At 38.2% G+C, this 23,418-nt stretch overlaps 4 protein-coding genes across 4 annotated transcripts; 2 read left to right on the forward strand and 2 right to left on the reverse strand.

Moving 5' to 3' along the window:
• The first annotated feature begins 2,038 nt into the window (after positions 1-2,038).
• Positions 2,039-2,896, forward strand: LOC135707098 (translation machinery-associated protein 16 homolog). The gene is made up of 4 exons (XM_065228834.1): positions 2,039-2,134; positions 2,215-2,297; positions 2,369-2,509; positions 2,573-2,896. Exons 1-4 carry the CDS (start codon positions 2,132-2,134, stop codon positions 2,886-2,888), a joined length of 543 nt encoding a protein of 180 aa, XP_065084906.1. The 5' UTR covers positions 2,039-2,131; the 3' UTR covers positions 2,889-2,896.
• Positions 2,897-2,931: 35 nt separating this feature from the next.
• On the reverse strand, positions 2,932-5,808 carry LOC135707097 (abasic site processing protein HMCES-like). Its single transcript, XM_065228833.1, has 2 exons — positions 5,695-5,808; positions 2,932-3,886 (listed from the first exon to the last, which is right to left on the reverse strand). The coding sequence occupies exons 1-2, from the start codon at positions 5,712-5,714 to the stop codon at positions 2,932-2,934; spliced, it is 975 nt and encodes a 324-aa protein (XP_065084905.1). The 5' UTR covers positions 5,715-5,808.
• Positions 5,809-8,912: 3,104 nt separating this feature from the next.
• LOC135707099 (uncharacterized) lies at positions 8,913-12,384 on the forward strand. The gene is made up of 5 exons (XM_065228835.1): positions 8,913-9,048; positions 9,112-9,457; positions 10,745-10,795; positions 10,861-11,995; positions 12,063-12,384. Exons 1-5 carry the CDS (start codon positions 9,032-9,034, stop codon positions 12,140-12,142), a joined length of 1,629 nt encoding a protein of 542 aa, XP_065084907.1. The 5' UTR covers positions 8,913-9,031; the 3' UTR covers positions 12,143-12,384.
• A 1,608-nt stretch (positions 12,385-13,992) lies between these two features.
• LOC135707100 (maternal effect protein oskar-like) lies at positions 13,993-22,085 on the reverse strand. The gene is made up of 4 exons (XM_065228836.1): positions 21,746-22,085; positions 21,202-21,677; positions 21,014-21,110; positions 13,993-15,113 (listed from the first exon to the last, which is right to left on the reverse strand). The coding sequence occupies exons 1-4, from the start codon at positions 21,882-21,884 to the stop codon at positions 14,632-14,634; spliced, it is 1,194 nt and encodes a 397-aa protein (XP_065084908.1). The 5' UTR covers positions 21,885-22,085; the 3' UTR covers positions 13,993-14,631.
• Positions 22,086-23,418: the final 1,333 nt, after the last annotated feature.

A 23,418-nucleotide genomic window follows, 5' to 3' on the forward strand; every position in this document is an offset into this window, starting at 1 on the left:
GGACACGAACACACGTTAAATTTATGTGGACATGGTTTGGGTCTCACATCGTTTGACAGATCAAATCGTTCATTTGACAAATCGAATTGCGGACAAACGAAATCCTCCACTGTCATGTCGGTTCGTCGGTGATTCTAGCGCCACCTAACGATGATGCTCCCGCTTATCTTTACACAAGTTTCTGACCGAAGTTGGACGTCTGTTCTCTGCGACTAGACACTAAGTGCAGGTAGCGCTGAGCGAGGCGCTGAGTGGCATTTTTCAACAGAAAATGTATCGACACAAGCGCCAAATTGATCGAAAGTGGAAAATGTATAGAGGAAATCAGGATATGCTTGCGCCACTAAACGGCGCCGGTGGTGTAGTGGTTAGCGTGATTATTTCTCACCCAGCAGGCCTGGGTTCAATTCCAGTCAGCGCCGCCGGGATGTTCTGAGGCATATCATCTCTGATCACGCCTTCCTTCGGAAGGGAAGTAAAGCCGTTGGTCCTCGGTCCATGAGTTGATGGGTCGAAAGGTAGGGTCCAGGTGTGGAAGCTGCTTCCCTGGCGTCGGTACCACGGAAAACAAACTAAAGGAAAAAAAAATGCTTGGGCCACGTAACGGAAGTTGGACGTCTGTTCTCTGTGTTTATAACAATATTCACCCATATTCTTGTTTTCGTTCGAACCGTATTTTCCATATAAAAAAAAACTATTTTTTTGTATGGAAAATTTGGTTCGAACGAAAACGAGAATATGGGTTATTATCTACATCTTGACACTAAGTGCCGGTGACGCCGATTGGCAACCCTAATAAAATGTGTATGGTTATTTTGCTTAACGACGTGTTCAGGGTATCAGCCAAACCATTTGTGGAATAGTTCTATGATTTCGGAAATCGTTAGTTTATGGTATTTTTATTAGGGTTGCTCGTTAGGTACCCGATGTTGAAATTGTTCTTTCCTTGATCTAATGTATACCCTAATACCCTAATAGAAATATACCATAAACGAACGGTAACCCAAATGATAGAACTATTCCACAAATGGTTGGGTGATTGCCGTTGAAGAGAGCTCTGTAACTCTACTCCTATGGAGAAATCTCATATGTAACTGTCAGTCTATGTGTGAAATATGGCGGACTTTTTCTTATTCTCTCCCTCCAATGCAAAACCCCATAAGGAACTGTCAAAATGTGTGTGAAGAAACATCACTTCGGGACTGGTGTCAAGGCGAATACCCCGAACACGTCGTTAAACAAAATAGCAATTACAAATTTATTAGGGTAGTTTGTTTTATAACTGAGAGGTTTTCATTTTGGTAGCAATAAATTACAATTACAATCTGCATTTACATCTTCAATAGTAGATAAAGTAGATAATAAATTAATCTGGGATTGAAAGCTGAATTATAAATCCGGAGTGATTTTAGATTTGGGCGTAATTGCATTTGTAAACAAATACGTCAATCACCGATTTCTCGCGAATAAAAGCTCAATCTCGAAAAGTAATAACACTATGAGGTAGAGGAATGATTCCTCTAATATCATTTGGTATAGTTTGTTTGTGAGATTGAGCTTTTATTCAAGAGAAATCAGTGATTGACGTGTTTGTTTTCAAAAGCAATTACGTCCAAATCTCAAATCACTCCGGAAATGTTTCCTTGACCTGATGTTTAGTTTTATAGCTGACAGATTTTCGTTTTGGTAGCTATTTCAAAACTTCCCAAATTTGGGTAGAATCCACCCCAGATCGGTCAAAACTGAACCTACCCAAAAATGGGCAAACTATGTTGGGAGTGACATGTTGACAAATGGACAACGTCGACATGAATCCGATCGACTTTGTTCATTTGTCAACTTGTCACTCCTAACATAGTTTACTCATTTTTGGGTAGGTTCAGTTTTAACCGATATAGGTGGATTATACCCAAATTTGGGAATTTTGAAATAGCGTGAAGCCATCGCATGTCACAGTTGATCGAAAATGTCTACGGCACGTGCATTTGTTTACGTTCAGTTTTCATGTGTTCCTTAACCATAATATTTTTTTACAGCTAATACGGTTGAGAGTCCAGGAAAATTTTGTAAAATACAGGTAGATCCAGTGAAATAATTCTATTACGTGATCAAGAAGTTAACAACATACACAATGGTAATTGGTTATTGTAATTCGTATTCAAAATGTTTGTTTTTATCTGATTTATTGGATTCGTTTCAATACTTCCCTACTAGCCGAAAAACATGCTAAAGGAACTAGTCAAGTGCAAACATCCCCAAAGTCGGAAAACATTGGCGCTGGCCAGGAAAGTGAAAAAGTAAGTTGCTACACATTACACTCTTCGAACGTAAAACTATTTCTTATGGATGTTTAATGATTTATGTTTAGAATTAACAACCGCGAGAAGAAGAAGATGGGTCACGCCGTTAAGGCCAACATAGTGGGCAAAAAGCTGGGCTGGTTTGCAGAACACCTGGAAGACCGAAAGGAACCGTTGAATAGTGAGGAATTTGAACAGCTGATAGACACGTACGTTAGATGCATTCCGCATCTAGTTGTTTCGATCTAATAAACATAATTTTCAACTTACAGATATCTTGCACGTTTTGAGGAGGAATTGGAGCAGATCAAACTGGTTCAGTCAATCAGTAAACAACGGAACAATCAGCACGCGTCCCGTGAGGCAACCATAAAGATAACACTGGAAAAGGAACTGGAGAATTTCAACGGCGGTGGTCTGGAGTTGCCCAATCTTTCCGATGCGCTCGAATTTAAAAAGTTTCAGCAATGGGATGGAAACGCGCAGACAGTTCAACATCTGAAGTTGCATTTTATTTCTCGTAAGCAGCTACAAATGAGAAAGAGTAACGATTCTAGCACAAATAATGAACATATGGCAACGGAATAGAAATCAAATGCAGTTTTTTTTGTAAGTTAATAGAAAGAACGACTTATTCGGCATCTTCTTGTTTCAATTTCTTCTGTTGTGGTTTTGATTCATCAGCTTCCGTTTTTACGCTCGCATCATCGCTACTTCTCTGCTTTACAATCAACCAGTTTTGCATCATCTTGCTCTTGGGGGTAACTGTTGCCTTCATGCTAGATTTGATCTCTCCAATCGGCTTATTGCACTGGTCTGATTTGTTTCTGGAGTTGTTTACTAAATTGGTCACTCCGTACCATTGGATCGATTCGCATGGCTTCAACATGTTTAACGCTCGAGTAGCACCTACCTTGCGGAAGTCGAGCCAAGAAGCAACTTCTTCGTCCGTTTCCAGAATTGCCGGTATGCGGTGGTGGATTTCGGAGAATTTCTTGTTGGATTCGAATGTAATCAATGTATAGCTGTACAGTTTGTCGCCATTTTCATCTTCCCAAACATCAAATAGGCCAGCCATTTTCAACAGATTAATTCCACCGTTGTTTTCGAGATCCCACGTGGATTTATCTTCGATTTTCACGCCTTCCTTCTGGGGCATGTGAATGTAGAATGCAGGTCGTTCGGATGATTTAAGTTCCTTGGTCGTTTGCCACTCATAAAATCCTTCGCAGAGAATCACACATCGGTGACCGGCTTCGAGCGGTGGACCGTACAGCTTAGACTTGGCCAAACTCTCCAATCGGCAGTTGTTCGTTGTAAGACCGTGCTTGCGATAATCACCCTTATGCCAACGGGGGACCATGCTCCACATCATCGGTACAATTGTTCGCTCCGCGCTGTCCTTGTTCTCGTCAAAATACGCTGCAGAAACCAGCACTGGTGTTATGTCCGTTGGAGCGACGTTGTGGGATGGTTGGTACTTTCGACCGCAATTGAATTCATTTCGATATTCTGGAGATTTGGGTTTAGTCTGCGTGGTTTTTTGATATCTGCAGCAGCATTGGATCTCTTTCGGTTCAAGCGTTCTGGGAAGAGGGTGAGATTTATAGACAATAATTAATAGCGCTTAAAATAATTCAGGTATGATATATGAGTGTAGTTGAGAAACCACGTGGCGTTGCGACATTAGGCCATCAATCCGCAAATGCCCCTCTCCTCCTCCTAAGGTTTCTACGTGGTTTATGAACAGTCCCTAATGGTCTGAATCCCTAATACTCTCAACAGTCATGATTATAGTACCGTACCAGTACCATAATCAACGTAATTAAAGGAGTACAACGGTACTACAATCATGTCTATCATAAGAATAAGATTGTTGTATTTTGCAATACAGTGCTCAGAGTGCTCCTTCTATGATATCGAAAGGTGCTTCTTGAATGAAAAAGCTTGAAAACCAGGTACCAAATTCTATTAAATAATTTCAGATTCACGTTGAGCAGTTGATTTCAGCATGACTGTAAATATAGGTGTTGCCAGGTGGAGGGGGTAGTAGAACTCAATGAATGTTTTTGAAAAATAGATTTTTTTTTTTCAAGAATCTGGCACTTCACAGAAATTTTGGTTAGAATTCCAAAGGTAGAGAATTGAAAACCATGGATTCGAGGATGAAATCCATAATAAAGCACTTCGAGAATTTCGAACTCGTGATGCATTTAAAAAATCAAGATATAAATCTCATTGCATTCTAATAGGAATTTGTACGCGAGAGAGATTTTTTTATTAAGGAGACTTTCAGCCCTGAGCTGGTTCGTCTCCGTTAAACACGAAATCCAAACTTTGCCTGACGAATAAACTTCTAATATTTAAACAAGTTTTTAGACCGGCCATGCTTTACGCTACCACGAAAAAAGCACTTCAAAGGATTCAGAACAAAGTTCTGAAGATGATTTTGAAGTTGCCTCCCTGGTACAGTACTACCGAAGTACATAGAATTTCGAATGTTGAGACTTTAGAACAATGTCCAACAAAATAATTAATAATATTAGGCAAAAATCGTGCAGATTTTTTAATGGAATACTGAAAAGAATTCCATGGGAACCGAATTCTGAGAATAGTTGCAAAAAAAAAATCTGCTGATGATTTCAAGAGACTCAAATAAAATGTTAACAGAATCTCTGGGAGCTTTCCTAGAAAATTCTGCGAATACCTATATGGATAAAAGAATTTAATTTGAGTTTTGTTAATAAACTCATAGAAATTCTGAGGAAAATTCCAAGGGAAATTCAGGATAATTTCAAGGGAATTCTGAGAGGAAAATTCCCAGATTTTCTGCGAACATGTCAAAGGGAATCCTGAGGAATATTTCAAAGGAATTTAGGAGTATACTTAGGAAAAGGTGAGGAGACTTTTAACGAAAGTTTACGTTGAATTCTACGAAAAGTTCCAGGAAACTTCAGTGCAAACTAAATTAAAAGAAGGATTGTAAATTAACTCATTGGTCTCAAAAATATGTCGAATAATAGCAATTATGCTATATGACCGTGGACATTATGCCAAACGTACTTATACCAAATGTACCTTTCCAGAAACCATTATTTTTTCGCTGCATACAGCGTAAATATTCGTTTTTTTTTTAACTCAGGTAATCATGACAGATTCTGACGCAATAGGCCTCTTTTTTTTTCATTCGCGTTGTTTTCAAATATCAAAACGTCATGATTACCTAAGATTTAAATATTTACACATATGGCTGATATCTAAGGCTAATATAAAAATTTAAAGCTTCTATCAGCCTGTTCTGCCTTGCAAAACGGACCCTTACCGGGCTTGGTAGACTGTTTTGATAAAGTTCCATTAATAATGAAGGTCTTACTTTAATTTGGTTTAAACTTACAGGCACGTTCGTCCACACATGTTGGAAGTATTATTAAGATTTCATGAACTTTTAATTTTTACGATAACACTTTGTTTAAAACAATATTTATTTCATAGATTCGTTTTGGTAGCAAATCTCATTCACGACGCGCTGAACTTCGATTCACCAACGAGTGCGGATACAAAACAAGTGTAGTGTACAGTGTTGCCAGAACTACCGATATTGGTATTTCAACCGATTTTTGAGCTCCATACCATATTAGCGATCTAACGATACCGCTCGTGGCGAATAGGAGAAAATCAGGCATAACATTTGATAACGGCACAAAAGCATTTGTAAACAAACATTCTAAGGCCCTTTACACGCGAACTAAAGTACGCCCACGCAAACCAATACCACTTACGGAAAGGTGATAGTTGCCCCTATGCGATGATGTTGTTGGTTTGCGTGGGCTTACTTTGGTTCGCGTGTAAAGGGCCTTAGAAGGTTTGTTTACAAATGCTTTTGTGCCGTTATCAAATGTTATGCCTGAAATAATAGAAAAATGATTAAGTGACACAGTGATGACAGATTTTAACTGCCTGCAACGCCCCATTTTCCGTAAACCCAAGATTCACTGACTCAGCGTAAACGTAAGCATAGAAAAGATTAGCAAATGAATAACCACCACACGCCAAACAGGTGGAAATGTTTTCATTCGGTTATGTAAACAAATAAACATTGAAGGGCAGCGTAACGTTCATAGTGGCGCTCCAAATGGGAACAAATAACAGGGCCATGCAGAGTAGCAAAATTAAATATCAATATAAACAAATGAAGACGCCAGAGTATGTCGCTACGTTCGAACAGGGGACATGACTCATGAAAGAGACTAGAATATATGCTAATGAATTAATGAATGAACACTATGTACTAAGAATTAAGAGGCGGTGACTTAAGAGAGGCGGTTTGGCCCGCTGAGAGCATGAGAGTACACATAGAGAGAGAGAGGAGTTGCATACAAGTTATGGCAAGAATTGTGGCTTGCTAGATACAGGTATGATTGAGAGGAAGGTTCTAGAAATAAAGAGAGTATAAGTAGTAAATGGTTAAGTACATGTGAGAAAAAGGAACCACTGTATCGTTGATTTTTATATGTACATACTGGAGAAAAACTATTGTGTAGAGTTTAAGTAACAAATTCATGTATAAAAGGTTTCGAAGAATAAAGAATCGGGGCAGTTGTTCTGATGAGTTTATTATCCGAGGTTTGCTAGGTGCGGACGAGCACAGTTCCAACCTCAGGATAACTGATTCATCAAAGAGCTTTTTCCATACAGTAGAAATGGAATTGCACTGTCTTTCATTTTACGGAGAAAGAAAGACCACGCGAGTTGTTGCTCTACGTTGGGCACTTCAACACGGGAGTGAAACATGGATGCGCAACGGAGTATGGGCGCTTCACTGCCCAACGTTTCACACGACACACATAATTCACCTTTTTGAATGCACAGTTATACCGCGTTCACATTACAGCCTATATCACGTAATATAGGCTGTCTTGCAATGAGCACTCATACATAGGATTTCCAGTGAAAACTAGATGTATGAGTGCTCATTGCAAGACAGCGTATATCACGTGATATGCGCTGTAATGTGAACGGGGTATTAGAGAGTGTCCGTGTCCAGTGGTGAAAAGCAAGCGCGATTTATCCAAAAACATCCACAACCAAAATCAGATGAGACAACCCATATTGGAAATCAATATATTGAACGTAACCGATTGAACTAATTTCCTCTGAAGAAGGCAACCAAAAACACCCGAAACGTTGGGCAGTTAAAAACCTATCGTTTGAACCCTCCAGACTGTATAGCCGAATCTCGTATACAATATAATTTACAGTGTGATTTAAATTTAATTTAATCGAATCAATGTTACATCTGCTACAAGATCAAAGAAGAAAAAAAATTTAAAATAAAAAAAAAGCGCATAATAAATTTAAAAAAAATCTTCCGGTTGCCAGCCCTAATAAAATTTGTATTGTTGTTTGTTAAATGACGTGTTCTGGGTATCATCTCAGTGCTAACATTTGAAAACGGCACAAAAGCCATTTGTAAACAAATGGTTTGTGGGCCCTTTACTCACTACTTGAAGTACACCCACGCGACACAACAGCAACATCGGGTAGGGGAAATTTTCCCCTTCCTGACGATGCTGTTGGTTTGTGTGGGCGTTCTTCGGGTAGCGAGTAAAGGGCCCACAAACCATTTGTTTACAAATGGCTTTTGCGCCGTTTTCAAATGTTAGCACTGATCTAAACCTTTTATGGAACATGTTCTATCATTTGGGTTGTCGTTCGGGTATGGTTTTTTTTATTAGAGAGAGAGAGGAAGCAGTGAAATAGAGATAAAAAACAGCAACATGCAATAATTAATCAATAATCTCATTAAGATAGGTATTTTCAGACATATTCAGACGATCAACCCGTTGTGTATAGTGCCCTTATAAAATGCATTCACCGCTCCAAACATGTATGCACCGTTCAAGATCTTCGTCAGTTATGTTCAATAAATAAATTCCAATAATTTAATTTTGATTTCTGTGAACGGATGGTACCGATAATCGAAAAATTACTCTGGCAACTCTGGTAGTGCGGCGCAATTTGTTTACCACAGTTGATCATTTGAGCAAAGGTTTATATACAAAAAAGGTACTAACTCTTGTTGTCTCATTTAGTAACTCTTGTTGGCGAATTTTTGGATGTTGATAATTTAAGATTGTATACAAACATATACAAAATTAATTATTAACAACTTAAATACACGATATATAGATTTTATTTATCGTCATTTTAACACCAAACGCGACATAACATCAAAAAGTACTAAATGCGCAATTAAGGCTGTGAACCATTTGCCGAGTTAAATTTAACTCGTGGTTAAAAGTGACATTTCGAAAGTTATTTTCTATGTTCGAAAATCCCCGTGCTGTCGATCGACCGGTTTTCGAGCCACGGTTGTCAAAATTTAACTTCTTGTCTGTCAGAAATAACCATGCTCGGATAGCAGGGTTAATCGATAACTTTTCATCTGTCAAATTTTAACCAAAAGTTAAAATAATCCACCAAATGGTTCAGAGCCTAAGTTGAATGCTGCGATAGCGTGCAAGCAACCCTATCCTAAATCTAAGACCTTGTCACTGCAAGATTCTGATAATCGATCAAAACAAAACCGGCGATAACCATTATTCTTGTCCGCTTCGTCCGATTGCACTCATATCGATGGTTCTCTATCGTTTGTTGTTTTAGGAAAAATGCAGTTGTAAACATTTATCATAATTTCAATCGTGCCAGTTCGGTTGTTTCAATTTTCGATAATGCCGAAGCAAAAGTGGTAATATCCATGATGTAAGATATTTTTCATAAACGAAACTTATAGAAGACCTCATTTACGCAGGACTACAAGTGGTAAACAGTACTGCGCCGAGCCGGAACATGATCCGTACGAGCTGTTGTACAGAAAATCGGACATCTTCTACGAATACCTGAACGATGCACCGTGCAAGGTTCCAAACGTCGAGGAACACCTTGCCGACCCGATGGAATTGCTAGAGACTATAGATAGTATCGATCTACCGGCGCACCGGCTGACGGGAAAGGTACGGCTGCAGTACTTGAATTTCTTGGAAAAATTACTGGAAAATAACTACGATGCATGGTCCAGTACGGTGGAACCGTATGAAAGTGTAACATTCACACCAGATGAGGTGAAAAGATGCGCTGCAAGTATTGAAATGAAAGCGGTAAGTAAGATCTCCAAAGATTGTCCTGACGGTTTTGGTACATTTGGCATAATGGCCACTAGGTAAAACGAACATTTGCCATAATCTTTACGAATCGATCTTTCTTTCGGAAAGAATTGTAATCGTACAAGTCACTATTGTTAAAATATTTCCTTCGAATATTCAATATAGAAGGGAGTATTCCCTATATTTAATATATCAAAAAGAAGAGAATATTTAGCAAAAAAAATGCTCCCTACTTTGAATATGTAATTCGTTTCCTGTCTTACTATTTGGCCTAGATTTGTTCAATATAGTTTGGTTTTAAATTAATTTTTGCATTGTCCTTTTTCCATTATTACACTTCGCAATTTCACAATTCAAAATATCAGGGTTTTGTGAATGTAGTCATGTAACTGAAACCAAAACTGGATTTTATGCTGCGGACAAGCAAGCAATTTCTGAAATTTACAGATATATCTACATTATGATTGAGTTATGTGGGCTGTACGGTATTTCATTGGAAACCCATTTTGTAGAAGTCCATATCGTGGAATGATCCATTTCACGGACTTCCATTTGGCGATATAATTCGTTTCGCGGCATTTCATTTGATGGAATGGTTTGATCCTGATTAAATAATTTTAAGGTATTTTTTCTTCTTTTAAACGCAGTTCTTCGAGTTTTCTTTATCGTAGTCTTTGGCACCGAAAGCTGTTTATATAAATAATCAGCCACCAAAATGAAATTAAGAGGAATGGGGTATTCTGCGAAATGAAATTCCGCGAGATGGGGCATTTCGCGAAATAGTTGTAGTCTTGAAATTGCAAAGTGTGATGAGAAAAAAGACTAGATGGGCTATGCAAGAAAACACCTTTAAGCAAGCACCACACGGGCAATAATATTGCAGTAATTAGAACATTTTGCCTTAAAGAATTATTAATTCAATCCTTTTGATGTAAAACTATAGTCCTACATATGAAGTGCTGTTATTCAACACAGATCAAATTAAAATTTCAAATAGTAGTAGCTTCAACCATGCATAGATATAAGTTAATGTACCAGAACCTGGACGGACACTTGAGCCCACCCAATGGAGTATCCGGATGTGACTATCCATGTTAGTCTAGAGTGATCAGTACAACTGGAATGACAGTAGGTGCATAGACCTGGGGGTTGGTCCCTAGATACGCCAATTTAGTGGAAGGCACGGGATATGCACTGAACAATTACAATTACAATTTCAATTACGATAATAGCATTGTTAAACCTAGTTTTCTGGAAGTAATTTGAATGAAATATTTGCAGGTGCAGTCCTGTATGATCATGTCATTGTATCGAAATTACGTTCTCAAGTTGGTAAGATTGTTTTCTTAATCGTCTATTACTGTCCTTAAAAATAACACTTGTATGGAATATTCTAGATCTCGCAAATTCGTAAGGAAACCAAAGAAGTTAGCCTGCACCCGACCCTTATCAACATGAAGTTCACACCAAAGATAATTAAGAAAGAATGCTCCCATGTAGCAGTCCAAACCGATCCGTATGAGGAACCCTATAGCATACAAGCAAATATGGTAAATTTTCTCGAAAGCAATGATCTTCCACTTCTGGATGTACCTGCGATGTCTCTGGATGAGAAAATTCGCAATTTTGAACGTAAAATGCAACTAACTAGCCCGGAGCTAAGGGCTAAAAAAAGTAAACGTGAAAAAAGCAGACGCAAGGAACGATCCCGATCTCGTAATAGGGATCGTTCGTCTTCCCACATGGAAAGGAAGGACAATTCATGCTATTCATTGCACCATGAAGGGGAAGACAATCTGAAAGATCAGCAGCGAAAGCCAATAGATACCTTGATGTCCCCTATTACCAAGCTTCCTGAGCCAGGAAACGATGGTGCTCAAGACGATCAAATTATGCGAGAATTGGAAGCTATGTTCGAAACTGGCGACAATGGAAACATATTTGATTCCTGTGAAAATCAAGTTCAAATCAATGCCATCATCAACGAGATTGAAAAGTTTGAACCTACAAATGCATGTGAACATTCTTCCTCAACACGTAAGCCACCTAATCAGCAGATCCTTGAAGTTCAACAAGAAATTCTTGAATTGCAATCCCCCAAATACGACTTTGACGATGCACACACTGGTTTGCTTGTATCTAAAGAGTATTCCAAGCTTGGATCTAGCGAGGAAAAGAAGGCTGACCTTAAGAAAAGCCTATGGCCATGTGAATTGCATATGCAGAAAACAAAACTACGGGAACTACTGAGCAATATTGCCGATATGAACTATCTGAGGTACGAACGTATCCGCGCTCGGTTTGTGATTTTTTTCGGCGAATACGAAGAAGAAGAGGATGAATTGGGTCCGTACAGTCCATCGATTGAGTTAAATGAAATATTGGTGTCTAGCTGTCGTCAGCGGATTGCAAAATGGGTTGTGCAAGCGCTAATGAAGCCACTAAATGATGGTCTAATTGCCAATAGGTTCCTGTTCAAAAGACTCGCCAAACATGTGGCAGATAATATCATTTATTTGAACCAGTATCCGGGTGAGTAACATCAATCATCTAATTTCGTGATTTTCTTCAAATAAATCGTTTCCTTTCGTAATTCTAGATCAACGTTTTATCAAAAACTACGTGGTGGATTATTTCTGTACGCATACTTTTATTTCCTCGGTAGAAGATATGAATTAGATTTGTCCTAGGGGGTCCTATGTGCGTAGTTTGCTGTTTCATAAAATCCTAAACTTACAGGCAGTGATATCATCGATCTATTTTTTTCATGATCCAATGGAAGGAATGCAACAATCGATGCATTTAAAATTATTGTAGCAATTAACAATGATGTAATTCTGTGAATTATCTAACTTACGTTACTTTAAATATAGTTTTGATTTATTTTTTGAAGCATTTCAAAATAAATAGTGAAGCTCTTAATTCGCCGTTACGTTTACTGAAATTTAGTAGATTTTAATATGAAAGAAAGCCGTTCTTGAGCATAGATTTTCTACATAATTGAAGTGCATCCTATCCTATGCAATATGGTTTATCGCTTCCTATTTTGGAATAGTTTAAATAAGCAAGATGTGCTAGTTTTACGGTTAGGGAATGTTCGTCACTTCTCTATACAATTTTAATAATTCTCATATATGTTATGCCCAATTTTAGAGTATTTTGTTTTGTTTTAACTAACTTTGGTAGTATAGCTCGTGGGAGTTTACTGAAAGGAGATTACTACCAATAACTAAGTGATTACTACCAATAACTAATTACAATTAACTAGTCAAGAAGTAGAAAATAATGTTGTTTCTGTTGTTGTTTCTTTTATCTTTCAGCCACAAACTATCGTGTACGATATAATAATAACTAAACCAAACCGAATGTTGCAAAACTTTAATAATTTAATAATTTATCCGTTTCTTTTATTTTGTTTCTTTTCAGCCCCACAATTGAATCATCCCTCCCTTATCTATTCCTATTTAATGTATCTGACACTAGTGGGAACAGTCTAAAAACTGAGCCTGCTTTTGAAGGATGGTGGCATGCCAAACGGTCTGGCATGTATTAACGCATAGGCTTTGTAAATTCTCTCCTGGTTTGGGTGGGGGCTGAGCAATAGGGTTAACTACCCCATTCCCGGCCTATTAAGCACAACCCGTACTTAGTCTTTCTTAATCTAGCGTAGTTTAGCACCAACGGAATGTTATTATAACTTATGGCTTCTAACTTATTTACCTTTCAGTACGTACCATAAGATTTCATTAAGAGAAACAAATTCTGATAAAAGTCTAACACTGCTTCTTGACGCCAAACTCGGCCTACGGATTCTAAATTCGGCCTAACGCATTGAAACGCATTCAAGCGCCATTGAATTCCCTTCGGCATATCGGATGAAGATAAAAATTGATTCGGTCGGAGCGTTTCTTTTGTTTTTGAGTAAAATGGGTGTGAACATTCATATCACGCGCTCTCATTGATTTCGTTCGGTTCGGTTTGAACTAAAGCAGCGTATCAAACGCATAATTGATTTGTTAACTCTGAAACAATGAATTTATGTGATGTTTTCTGCTCGATAGGCCCAAAATGGGCGATTAGGCCGAAGTTGTTCTCTACCCTACTAATGACAAGAATGATTGAGGTGTGAAATCAATAGGTTAAAAAGTGTTTTGAATCCAAGAATTTAATTTGGATTCCCGTGCACTGCGGCATCCGGGGGAATCAGGAAGCTGATTATTTGGTCCGGTAGACATTTACTCTGAACATCACGGAAGTTCAACGTTATGAGCCCAGGGCCACATCTTTAACAATTTTGAAATTTGTCTGCAGATCCCAGTTTAATAAGTTGAGGACTGTATTTTGGTGACAACTTCTTTGGTTGATTGCTTTCTAGTTAATAGCTAACTTTATGCTAACCAATGTGTAATTTAAAGTTATCTGCATAAAGTAGCGTGGAAACGTAGAATATGGCTCTTAAAAAGGGTTTTTTGATTTCGGGTCGGTGGTTCTTTGAAAATACTTTATATACACAACATATAACAAAAATTTATTCAAAATACAAATACATCACAAAATAATGAACACTCTTCTGTGTGAAATAGTGATTTCTTCTCTAACTTAACTTTTAAAAATCTTCCTAGAGTATTATAAATTTTTGGTAACTAATATTTGGTTTCACAATCTGTTGTTGCATTCTCTTACATCTAATGTTATATTTTTCATTTTTACGGCGTAGTACGTTAGAATTGTAGCCAGTAAAATGGACCTTTGCCATTGTCGTGCGCTTGGTGTCCAATGGGAACCGGTATCCCAATAGAGAAAGCTTATGGCAAGAACCTCTTCAGAGAAAATATCGCCTGCGATTCAATCTGAAAAGGTTCCACACAGCAAGAGATCATCCAATAATACTTTCTACCCGGGCGTCGAAAGATCAAATGGATCATCTCCATCATAGAAAGCTATTTCAAAAACGTCCGGATGTTTTCAAAATAGCTTGCTACTCAACGATCAACAATGGCTACAGCCTTACATCTCACCAATTGACTTACTGAAAATATTACCCCTTAAGTGTTCTAAACAGATAAACAATTTTCGAAAAAATATGCTTAATAGCTACCCGAGCACACATTAAAAATACAAGTACGCTAGAGTGACAATTCGGCCGTAATTGTTTAAAGTGTTGGATCTCAAATCAATCCTGCGAGTTCCGTTTTTATGAATTTGATAACACGTTGGCGACCCAGCTTGTTCCACAAGACATGCGGCTTGTTGCTGCCTGTGACTTGTCTGGGTCCCGGCTGGAAACACTCGTACAGAGTATTGTATCGTTCATTAACGAAGCATCTCCAAACGTCGACATACTGGCAATGAAATTTGCGTATGAGTTCATTGAACTTGTGTAACCGGTCAGTGATGCCGGGTATATGCGAACTGTTCGCCAATGGTGACAGTGTGGTGAGTATGGCGCAAACACCACGGATTTCCAGATTTTTCAACAGCTGGAGTAGGTCCTGCTGCATATCAACCAAGTCGTGGCCATGCAGTAAATCCACGACGCCTACGTTAACTATGACCCGATCGTTAATGTAGGTGGCCTTCATTACACGGTCCGCTGCTTCCGCGATTGTCATACCGGAAACGCAAAGGCCACTCTGTTGAATGTTGTGTCCTAGAAATGCAAAAAAACAACATTATTAGATTAAACAGTAAAACCACAAACGAAGTGACAGACGACTAACTGGCGAAGAAATCAATTAAAATAATGTGGTTCACTGTAATATAATTTTCTTAGAAGCTTGTGCCATCATCCACCAGATGGGATAGTATTTTTGTTTTGGTTTTGCACAAAGTTGATTTTGTGTACAATGATTCTTTGACAGTGTGCAAAGAGTGCGTATCATTTTGTCATTTTTTAATGCATTTCAGTTTTGAGTAGAGTGAAAGAGATAGAACCAAAACATTCTAGTACATTTGGTGAAAATGCTAGTTCAATCCAGTAGTAGCATAAACGAAGTGACAGACGGAGCGGCTCGAAAACTTTGGTGACTAACCTGCTATTGCAATTTTTCAGTGTACCACATGGCAACACCACTACTACTGGATTGTACCACATGGCAACACTACTACTGGATTGAACTAGCATTTTCACCAAATGTACTAGAATATTTTGGTTCTATCTCTTTCACTCTACTCAAAACTGAAATGCATTAAAAAATCAGCCTCATACATTCCATAAGACAAACCACATAGGTCCTATAAGAATGCATAAAAGGTATGTGTGACCGCTTATACATTTTATTTGACACATGATCTTCATTAGCTTTTTGCAAGGTGTCTGCTTATTATTTTGGCCATAGAAATTTGCCAAAAGGTATAAGGAGATTTCTATCCGTATAGTAGATTTAACAGTAAAAAGCGTGGTTTTTTTCTCCTTGATTTGTTTTTCGTCGATCTTGTTTTCCGTGCTGAGCACCAATGTTACCGACGTCAGGGAGGCAGCTCCCACACCTGGACCCTACCCAACGACCCATCAACTCATGAACCGGGGACCAACGGCTTTACTTCCCTGTGTGATCAGAGATGTTATGTCTCAGAACATCCCGGCGGCGCCGACTGGGGTTGAACCCCTGCATGCTGGGGTGAGAGGTAATCACGCTTACCACTACGCCACCGGCGCTGCTTTAAGCGTGGTTATATTGATAATAAGGGCCTTATTACGGGTGTCACTACACGGTGATAAGAAAGTGATACTCATAATAAGAGCCGTACAAATCAAATGGGAATGACAAGTGACAAGTTTTCACCGTGAAGTGACATCCGTAATAAGCCCCTAAGTGTTTTCTGCAAAACAGTATCCCTAACTATGGTCCTTGTTTCAGTGTATTTAATTTAAACTAGCAATATAGTGTTGGTTGGAAATGCTAACATGAAGCTTTAGTGTGATAATTTATTAGCTAGAGAATGATCTTTAGAAGAGGGTAGGTGGATAGTTCCGTTAGAATACGGCAGTATGAAAATTGAATAGAAGTTGAAAATGAGCGATTAATGCGACAGTATAAAGCCAAATGCACACCTTTTTGCCTAACCCGTACGATGTACGCGGAGATTTGAAGTATGTCTGGGCCTATAGATTTGAAGACATACTTCAAATCTCTGCGTACATCGTACGGGTTAGGCAAAAAGGTGTGCGTTTGACTTTGTACTGTCGCATTAATTGCCCTTCGCTCATTTTCAACTTCTATTCAATTTTCATACTGCCATACTCTAACGGAACTATCCACTATCTATAGTTCTATAAGTATCCATAATTTTCGTGAACAAATACGCCTTTTTTAAATTAATTATATGAGTTAAACATTAAAGACTCCCGTAATGTTACATTATATACGAATGAAATCACTCTTTCAAATGCATCAAACAGCATACAAATCCACTTGCTCCTTTTTTAAGATATCCACATTTGAAAATAGCAACAAAAATCATTAATAACTTTCCAACTGAAAGAAATAGCAATTTGGTTACTTCAGCAAAGAAATGCGTCATCAAAAGTCCTAAAAGCTTTTAGAACAAATCAGTGCCAACATTTCAAAGGGGCGTAATTGCATTTGTAAACAATGGCTTTAGCCGTCGATTTCTCGCAACTAAAAGATCGCTCATAAAAATTAATTGCACCAACAGGTAGAGGAATGTTTCCTCTACCAGCTAGTATTTTTTTTTTTGGAGGAGTTAGCTTTTATTTGCGATAAATCGACGGCTAAAGCCATTGTTTACAAAAGCAATTACGCCCCTTTGAAATGTTGGCACTGAAATCATTTGCGAGACATCAATGTATCAAAAGTTAATGTAAATTTTTTTTTATTGGAGTCACCCTAAACTACATTTTTAAAACCAGTAAAGAACCATTAGAAATATAACATTTGTATCTTCAGTAAAGTTGCATCAAATTAGTTGTTATACAACTGCAATAACTAAGGCAATAACCAGAGGCACCACTCTAATTTCATTTGTAGATGGAAGCGAAAAAATTTCCTCCCGTCAAATTTTTGGATTTTGCGTTGTTCCGGATTTTTTTGTGTGATATTGGTGACGAACGGATACTTAAACTTCCTGAACCGAGTTCTACATATGCGGATGGTGTCGGAAGGCCAAGAGGTGTTTCAAAAAATCTACACACTTAGATTTTTTGCCGAGATGGGCACCACCGACCAACTCGGCATTTTATTTTGCTGGATCTCACTGGAAAACTTACCGAGACCCCTTTCCAAAGGGTTTCTGACTGAGGAGAATTTCAAGGTAAGTCCGAGGAAAATTAAAAAAATTGAATTTGGAGGATAGCTAAAAATGAAATTTGGAAAATTATTTCAACGGAATTGCGAGAAGTATACTAACCTATACTAACTATATTCGGTGATTTTTTTTTTAGAGAAGCATTCCAAGTAAATTTCTGGAATAATTCCATTAGAGTTTCGGGAGAATACAAAGCGATTGCAAACGGAGAACTCCAAAAATATTTTCATTTATCCGTTGAAAATCGAATGGAATATTTTGAGGTCCTCAGAGCTACTTGTTCCTGGATATAATGAAACTGCCTTAAAGTTCTCAAACAATAACGAGAAACTAATCTGATGCTTCTAATCAAATTTTTAAACTTCCCTGAAGTTTTTCGGACTGCCTAAAGTTTTCTCAAATTCTTCTCTAAAGTTTTAATAAATCGCGGAAGTTCTCGAAACTTTTTTTTTAAAATTTATGTAATTTCTCAACTTTTAACTGTACTACTCTGAGGTTCTCTGTTCTTTCCTGAATTTCTCGAAGCGTGTTTGTAGTTCTCATGAAGCTTGTTGTACTGCCTTGAATTTAATTGAAATGTCCTAAAATGCCTACGCTTCCGTGAGCTTCTGAACTTATGTGAAGAACTCAATATTTTTCTCTAAAGTTCTCAGAAAATCTGGGAATTTCTTAAAATTTCCCCCCTATTTTCTGAAGCTTACTAAACTTCTTTGTTCCTGAAATTCTCGTTCCATAGATTACTAAGAAACTCTCGAAATGTTTCTGAAGATCGATCTCTGTACTTCTGTGAAATTTTCTGAAACTTCTTTAAGCTCTCGAAATTTTCTTGGAAATCAAAATGAAATAAGGTGCACGGGGCAAGTGAGAATACGGGGTTAGTTAGAACGGTGGATATAACGTTGATATAACTCTTTTTGACAGGAATTTCTAGAGACAAACCCGCCTGACAATGACGCTTTCATTGTTTACAAATATGATTGTTGTTTTCATCCCCGGCTCCAGGAAACACTTTGAATTTGCGAATAAATTTACACGCACTCATCTTTATGACGCATGAATTAATGAAATTAGGTTTTTTTTTTTTTTCTTTGGTTTGTTTTTTTTCGTCGATCTTGTTTTCCGTGCTGAGCACCAATGCTACCGACGTGCCAGGAAGGCAGCTCCCACACCTGGACCCTACCTATCGACCCATCAACTCATGAACCGGGGACCAACGGCTTTACTTCCCATCCGAAGGAAGGCGTGATCAGAGATGTTATGCCTCAGAACATCCCGGCGGCGCCGACTGGGATTGAACCTAGGCCTGCTGGGGTGAGAGGTAATCACGCTTACCACTACACCACAGGCGCCGTTAATGAAATTAGGTTGTTAGCGGAATGTATAAATAAAACAGCAAAAAAGTTATCTTCCATTTAATTCCACTTAATTAATTTTGGGATCCATGACAGATACGTATTTCGACTACAATTCATCAGTATTATTCCCATTAAAGACTTATTAAAATCTAACCCCCTTATGTACTTATCCCCTAGGTAAAATTGTCAAGATCACAGGTATAAAAATGAAACAACGTGCAGAATCGGAACCTACCTAACCAAAGATTTATGTGAAGTAAAGGAGAAAACTCTTTAATAAGAAAAAACCCCAAAGGCTTGGTAGTCATCATAATGAAGTAATGAAATTTTGTTGTTAGCGGAATGCTTCAAATTTGGTTATCTGATGTGTCTTGATGTTCTCGGAGCCTCCATAGGTCGTATGAATAAAAGCGTTTACTTTACTTTTCCCGTAAGAAAAGCACGGGAAAGTAGAGTAAACTCTTTTTATTCAAATCTAAACTTACGCTTATAGATCTTTAGCTGCTCCAAAAGTCTGGACTAAATTTACGGGATCTACCCTTATGATTTTTTAAATTCTAGATCTAGCTTTTATAAGGTACCTAGAACTTCTTAAAAGTTTCCACAACTTTCCTCATGTTCTCTGAAATTCTATGAACTTCTTAAAAGTTTCTGCAGTTTTTCGGAAGATAATGGAACTGCTTTGAGGTTCTTAAATCTTCCAGTAAGTTCCCCATATTGTCAGGATGTTAACTTCCCTTATGTTCCCACAGTTTGTTAATGAAGCTTCCCTGAAATTCTCAGCATTTCCTTCCATTCCTCAGCACTTCTGTAAAGTTTCTTCAATTTTTGTGAAGCTAGTTGAACTTCACTGAAGATCTCGAATATTTCATAAAGATAATTGCAGTCTTGAAATAAAACATTCATTTGTTTTCCTTAATTGTGACACTTATAATATCTTGAATTTGTACATGGAATACGAAACTTCAAGGCATCGAATATTTTGAGATCATAGACAAAAATTAAGTAAATGGTAAACTTGAACATTTACAATCAAAAGCTGTTTCTTTTAAACTTGAAAACGTATGCGGTAATTGCGGTTGTTGTTGTTAAACAAAAAGCATATTTTTAATGCATTTAGAAGCTTTCTTATTGTAAACCTGAAAGTTGTCCTTTAATGTTCTGGAGAAACCTGTAAAACTCAGTGCATTTTATTTAGCCAAATGACACCCAGTAGATAGAGAAAGACGATTAAACGTCAAAATGCTGTATTGAAGCTCAACACCTTCGAATTTTTCGACTAACATCAAGAAGAATGCTCAATCTTGAAATAAATGCAAACTATAAAAGTTGAAATAGTGACTGATCACAAGAAAAAGTGACTTTAGTTACTTGACCTTAAAAATGGATACTTTTTAATGACTGGCTTGAAAAAAAGTTACAAAGTCAGTAAAAAGTGACTCACTACCAGCCCTGTCATGTTTTTAATGTTCCTTTTATTTTAACATCAACATCACAGAATTTAGAAGCTCTGCCTTTGACATATCGAGTTATAGAATCAACATATCACTATATAGAACATCGACCAAAGGAGGCATCGACTTATAGAGAGTACCATGCATGGATAAATGAAGGGACTGCTGAATACATCGAGTTATAGAATATCGAGTTGTGGAGAGTTGACTGTATAAATATTGAGTTATGATTTCGTCTTCTGAATTTATCGTTGGTTTGTATGAAATAGATTTTCAGGTTTCAAATTATATTCTACCTTTCTTCGCCATTTCTGCACTCAAGATACTTAGTATGTCAGTTATGCTCTTCTCTCTCAAAATTGTTAGATCAGAATCCAAATCAAAATATTGAAAAGTGACCAATATCACAAAAATACATTTACTATGTTTCTCACATTACGAAAAAAAGATAAAAGAAAAGAAATTAAACTCACCTGGGTCAAACAGGAATCCCAATTCCCATCTGGCTAGTGAAAGGAAGAAGTCGTCTCCGATCATCTGAAGGCCACAAAACGTGGGTCCAGACTGCATCTGCAATGGGGATACAGGGAAAATAGGTTAGGTTTAGATCACTAATATGTTCAGCGTCTCCGCATGACCAAGTGAGGTTATGTCAACATACCGCATTGTTGGAATAGTAATTAGGCATCGGCTGCATCATCGGCTGAAACACTGGTTTCCTCATCGGTTTGACCTGCTGTACTTGTCGCCATTGGGGTGCTCCTATGTACGGATGATTCGCAGCCGAGCGATGCAGTGCCCGATTCCAATTATTTCGTTTGGGAATAAAATTGATGTTGTCTTGGTAGAACTTGTCACGCGGGCCAGTTCCGCTGCTGGTTGGCATTGGTGTCCTATTCGAGTAGGGAGTCCGGTTTGGTTGTTGGTACCTTCGGTTCTGGAAGCGTGGTGATTTTTGCTTTTTGATCATTTCGGTGAGGTGTTTCGTGTTCTGCGTTGAACAGTACCAAAGATATGGACCGTTTGGCGACCTGTACGAGCACCAGACGCCATCTACTTTCCGCAGTATGTCCGCTATGGAATCACGATTGCGGCACAGCGACAAAAGATCATCGCCTGTGAAGGTGAAGTAGTCATCTGTTCGATGATAATAAGCAACAATTATGTAAGGAAAATGTGCAAACATTACAAAGTTAGTACATTACCGATGATTTCTTCAATAGTGGCCCCTTCCTTGGTACGTGTTACGATAATGCTCTTTAAAACTGGGGCTAATTCCTCCATATTAATTTTATTGGATAGGCTGCTTACGTCAGGGACTTCGCTGCACACGGATCTCACCATTTTTACAAACAAACGATCACAACTAAACTAGATCACTTTAAATTATTGTAAAATGTTATGCTTCGATAAAAATACTCGCGCGTGTCGATCGACCGGTTACACTAAAACGTGGCACGAATGAAAGAAAGAACAATAGAACGGACAGTCTTTATATATCATCAACGTTAGCTTTTTGCAAGACTGAGCGTTAACCAATCACCAACCGACACATGAACTTGACCATGATTTCAGTGAGAGAAAGAATAGAACAATTGAGATCGGTTTTTCGAAATAGAATTTTGTGTTATCGGCCGCTGTTGAACTAATTGCTTCACACGGCGGTCAACACTTTTGCGTTAAATAGGGTACATGTCCTAATTCAGGGTTCATTAGGTTGTTATCAATTTTAGGCTAAAAAAGCTATCACTTATTATAGATCACAGATCACACATCAAAATGTAAGTCTACAGCACTTTTATAGATGTTTCGATACTGTGTATTAGGGCTGGTTTCTTTTATTGTGCATTTCTAGATAGAGCAGGAATTAGGGCGTAACAGCTTTTGTAAACAATGACTTCTATCGTAGATTTCTAGGAATTCAAGACACGTCCACGCAGACCAACCTAACCATCGAATAGGGGAAGTCTTTCCCAACCCGATGAGGATGTTGGTTTGCGTGGGCGAGCCTTAAATTTCTAGAAATCATCAAGCGCTGACAGCGGTGCCGGTGGTGTAGTGGTAAGCGTGATTACCTCTCACCCCAGCAGGCCTGGGTTCAATCCCAGTCGGCGCCGCCGGGATGTTCTGAGGCATAACATCTCTGATCACGTCTTCCTTCGGAAGGGAAGTAAAGCCGTTGGTCCCCGGTTCATGAGTTGATGGGTCGATAGGTAGGGTCCAGGTGTGGGAGCTGCCTTCCTGGCGTCGGTAGCATTGGTGCTCAGCACGGAAAACAAGATCGACGGAAAACAAACCAAAGAAAAAAAAAAAAAATCAAGCGCTGACAATAATCCCTCAGAAATTTGTTTGTTCAGGCCTTAAAACATAAAAAATAAGCACTAGTATGTTGAAACGACATTATTTTACTACTGAAGATGATGATGTTTCCACCTTTTACCCATACAACGGTTTGAGCTGGACAATTTATCTTCAAGATAAATAAATAGAGGAAAAATCTACTACGGCCTAATCGCTCATTCCCGGCCTATCGAGCACAAAACATCAAATATATCTATGATTTCGGCGTGAAGGTGTCAACCAAACGTTTGGTACGATGCTTCTATTCAATAACTGCAAGACGAAGTGTTGAAGAACGCAAAATAAGATCTCGAAAACAAAAGGCGCACTTGAAGTGTATAAACGCACGCAAATTCCCAATTCCCCTTTCTTTCCGTTCTATAGGCCAACGAGAATCCAAATGGCCGTTTCAAAGGCTAATAGGCCCACGAAAACCCGTAGGCCAAGTTGAGTCGCCAGAAGCAGTTTTGCATTTTCAACAATAAACGAATATTTCGCGACCCAGAACTAACGGTACTTATGGAAAGGTAAAATAAAT

Source organism: Ochlerotatus camptorhynchus, unplaced genomic scaffold (assembly GCF_037179485.1).
Source record: "Ochlerotatus camptorhynchus isolate MF236.1 unplaced genomic scaffold, CSIRO-AGI_Acam_v1.1 ptg000303l, whole genome shotgun sequence".
In the NCBI taxonomy this organism is placed as follows: Eukaryota; Metazoa; Arthropoda; class Insecta; order Diptera; family Culicidae; genus Ochlerotatus; species Ochlerotatus camptorhynchus.

Bases quoted from the DNA above. Each gene is read 5' to 3' on its own strand.
- LOC135707098 (XM_065228834.1), top strand. The intron at 2,298-2,368 runs GTAAGTTGCTAC...ATTTATGTTTAG, and splicing joins CTGGCCAGGAAAGTGAAAAA to AATTAACAACCGCGAGAAGA. The intron at 2,510-2,572 runs GTACGTTAGATG...TTCAACTTACAG, and splicing joins TTTGAACAGCTGATAGACAC to ATATCTTGCACGTTTTGAGG.
- LOC135707097 (XM_065228833.1), bottom strand. From the start codon at position 5,714: ATGTGTGGACGAACGTGCCT. The intron at 3,887-5,694 runs GTAAGTTTAAAC...CCCTCTTCCCAG, and splicing joins ATGTGTGGACGAACGTGCCT to AACGCTTGAACCGAAAGAGA.
- LOC135707099 (XM_065228835.1), top strand. The intron at 10,796-10,860 runs GTAAGATTGTTT...GGAATATTCTAG, and splicing joins GAAATTACGTTCTCAAGTTG to ATCTCGCAAATTCGTAAGGA. The intron at 11,996-12,062 runs GTGAGTAACATC...TCGTAATTCTAG, and splicing joins TTATTTGAACCAGTATCCGG to ATCAACGTTTTATCAAAAAC.
- LOC135707100 (XM_065228836.1), bottom strand. From the start codon at position 21,884: ATGGTGAGATCCGTGTGCAGCGAAGTCCCTGACGTAAGCAGCCTATCC. The intron at 21,678-21,745 runs GTAATGTACTAA...ATCATCGAACAG, and splicing joins CACTATTGAAGAAATCATCG to ATGACTACTTCACCTTCACA. The intron at 21,111-21,201 runs GTATGTTGACAT...TCCCCATTGCAG, and splicing joins ATTACTATTCCAACAATGCG to ATGCAGTCTGGACCCACGTT.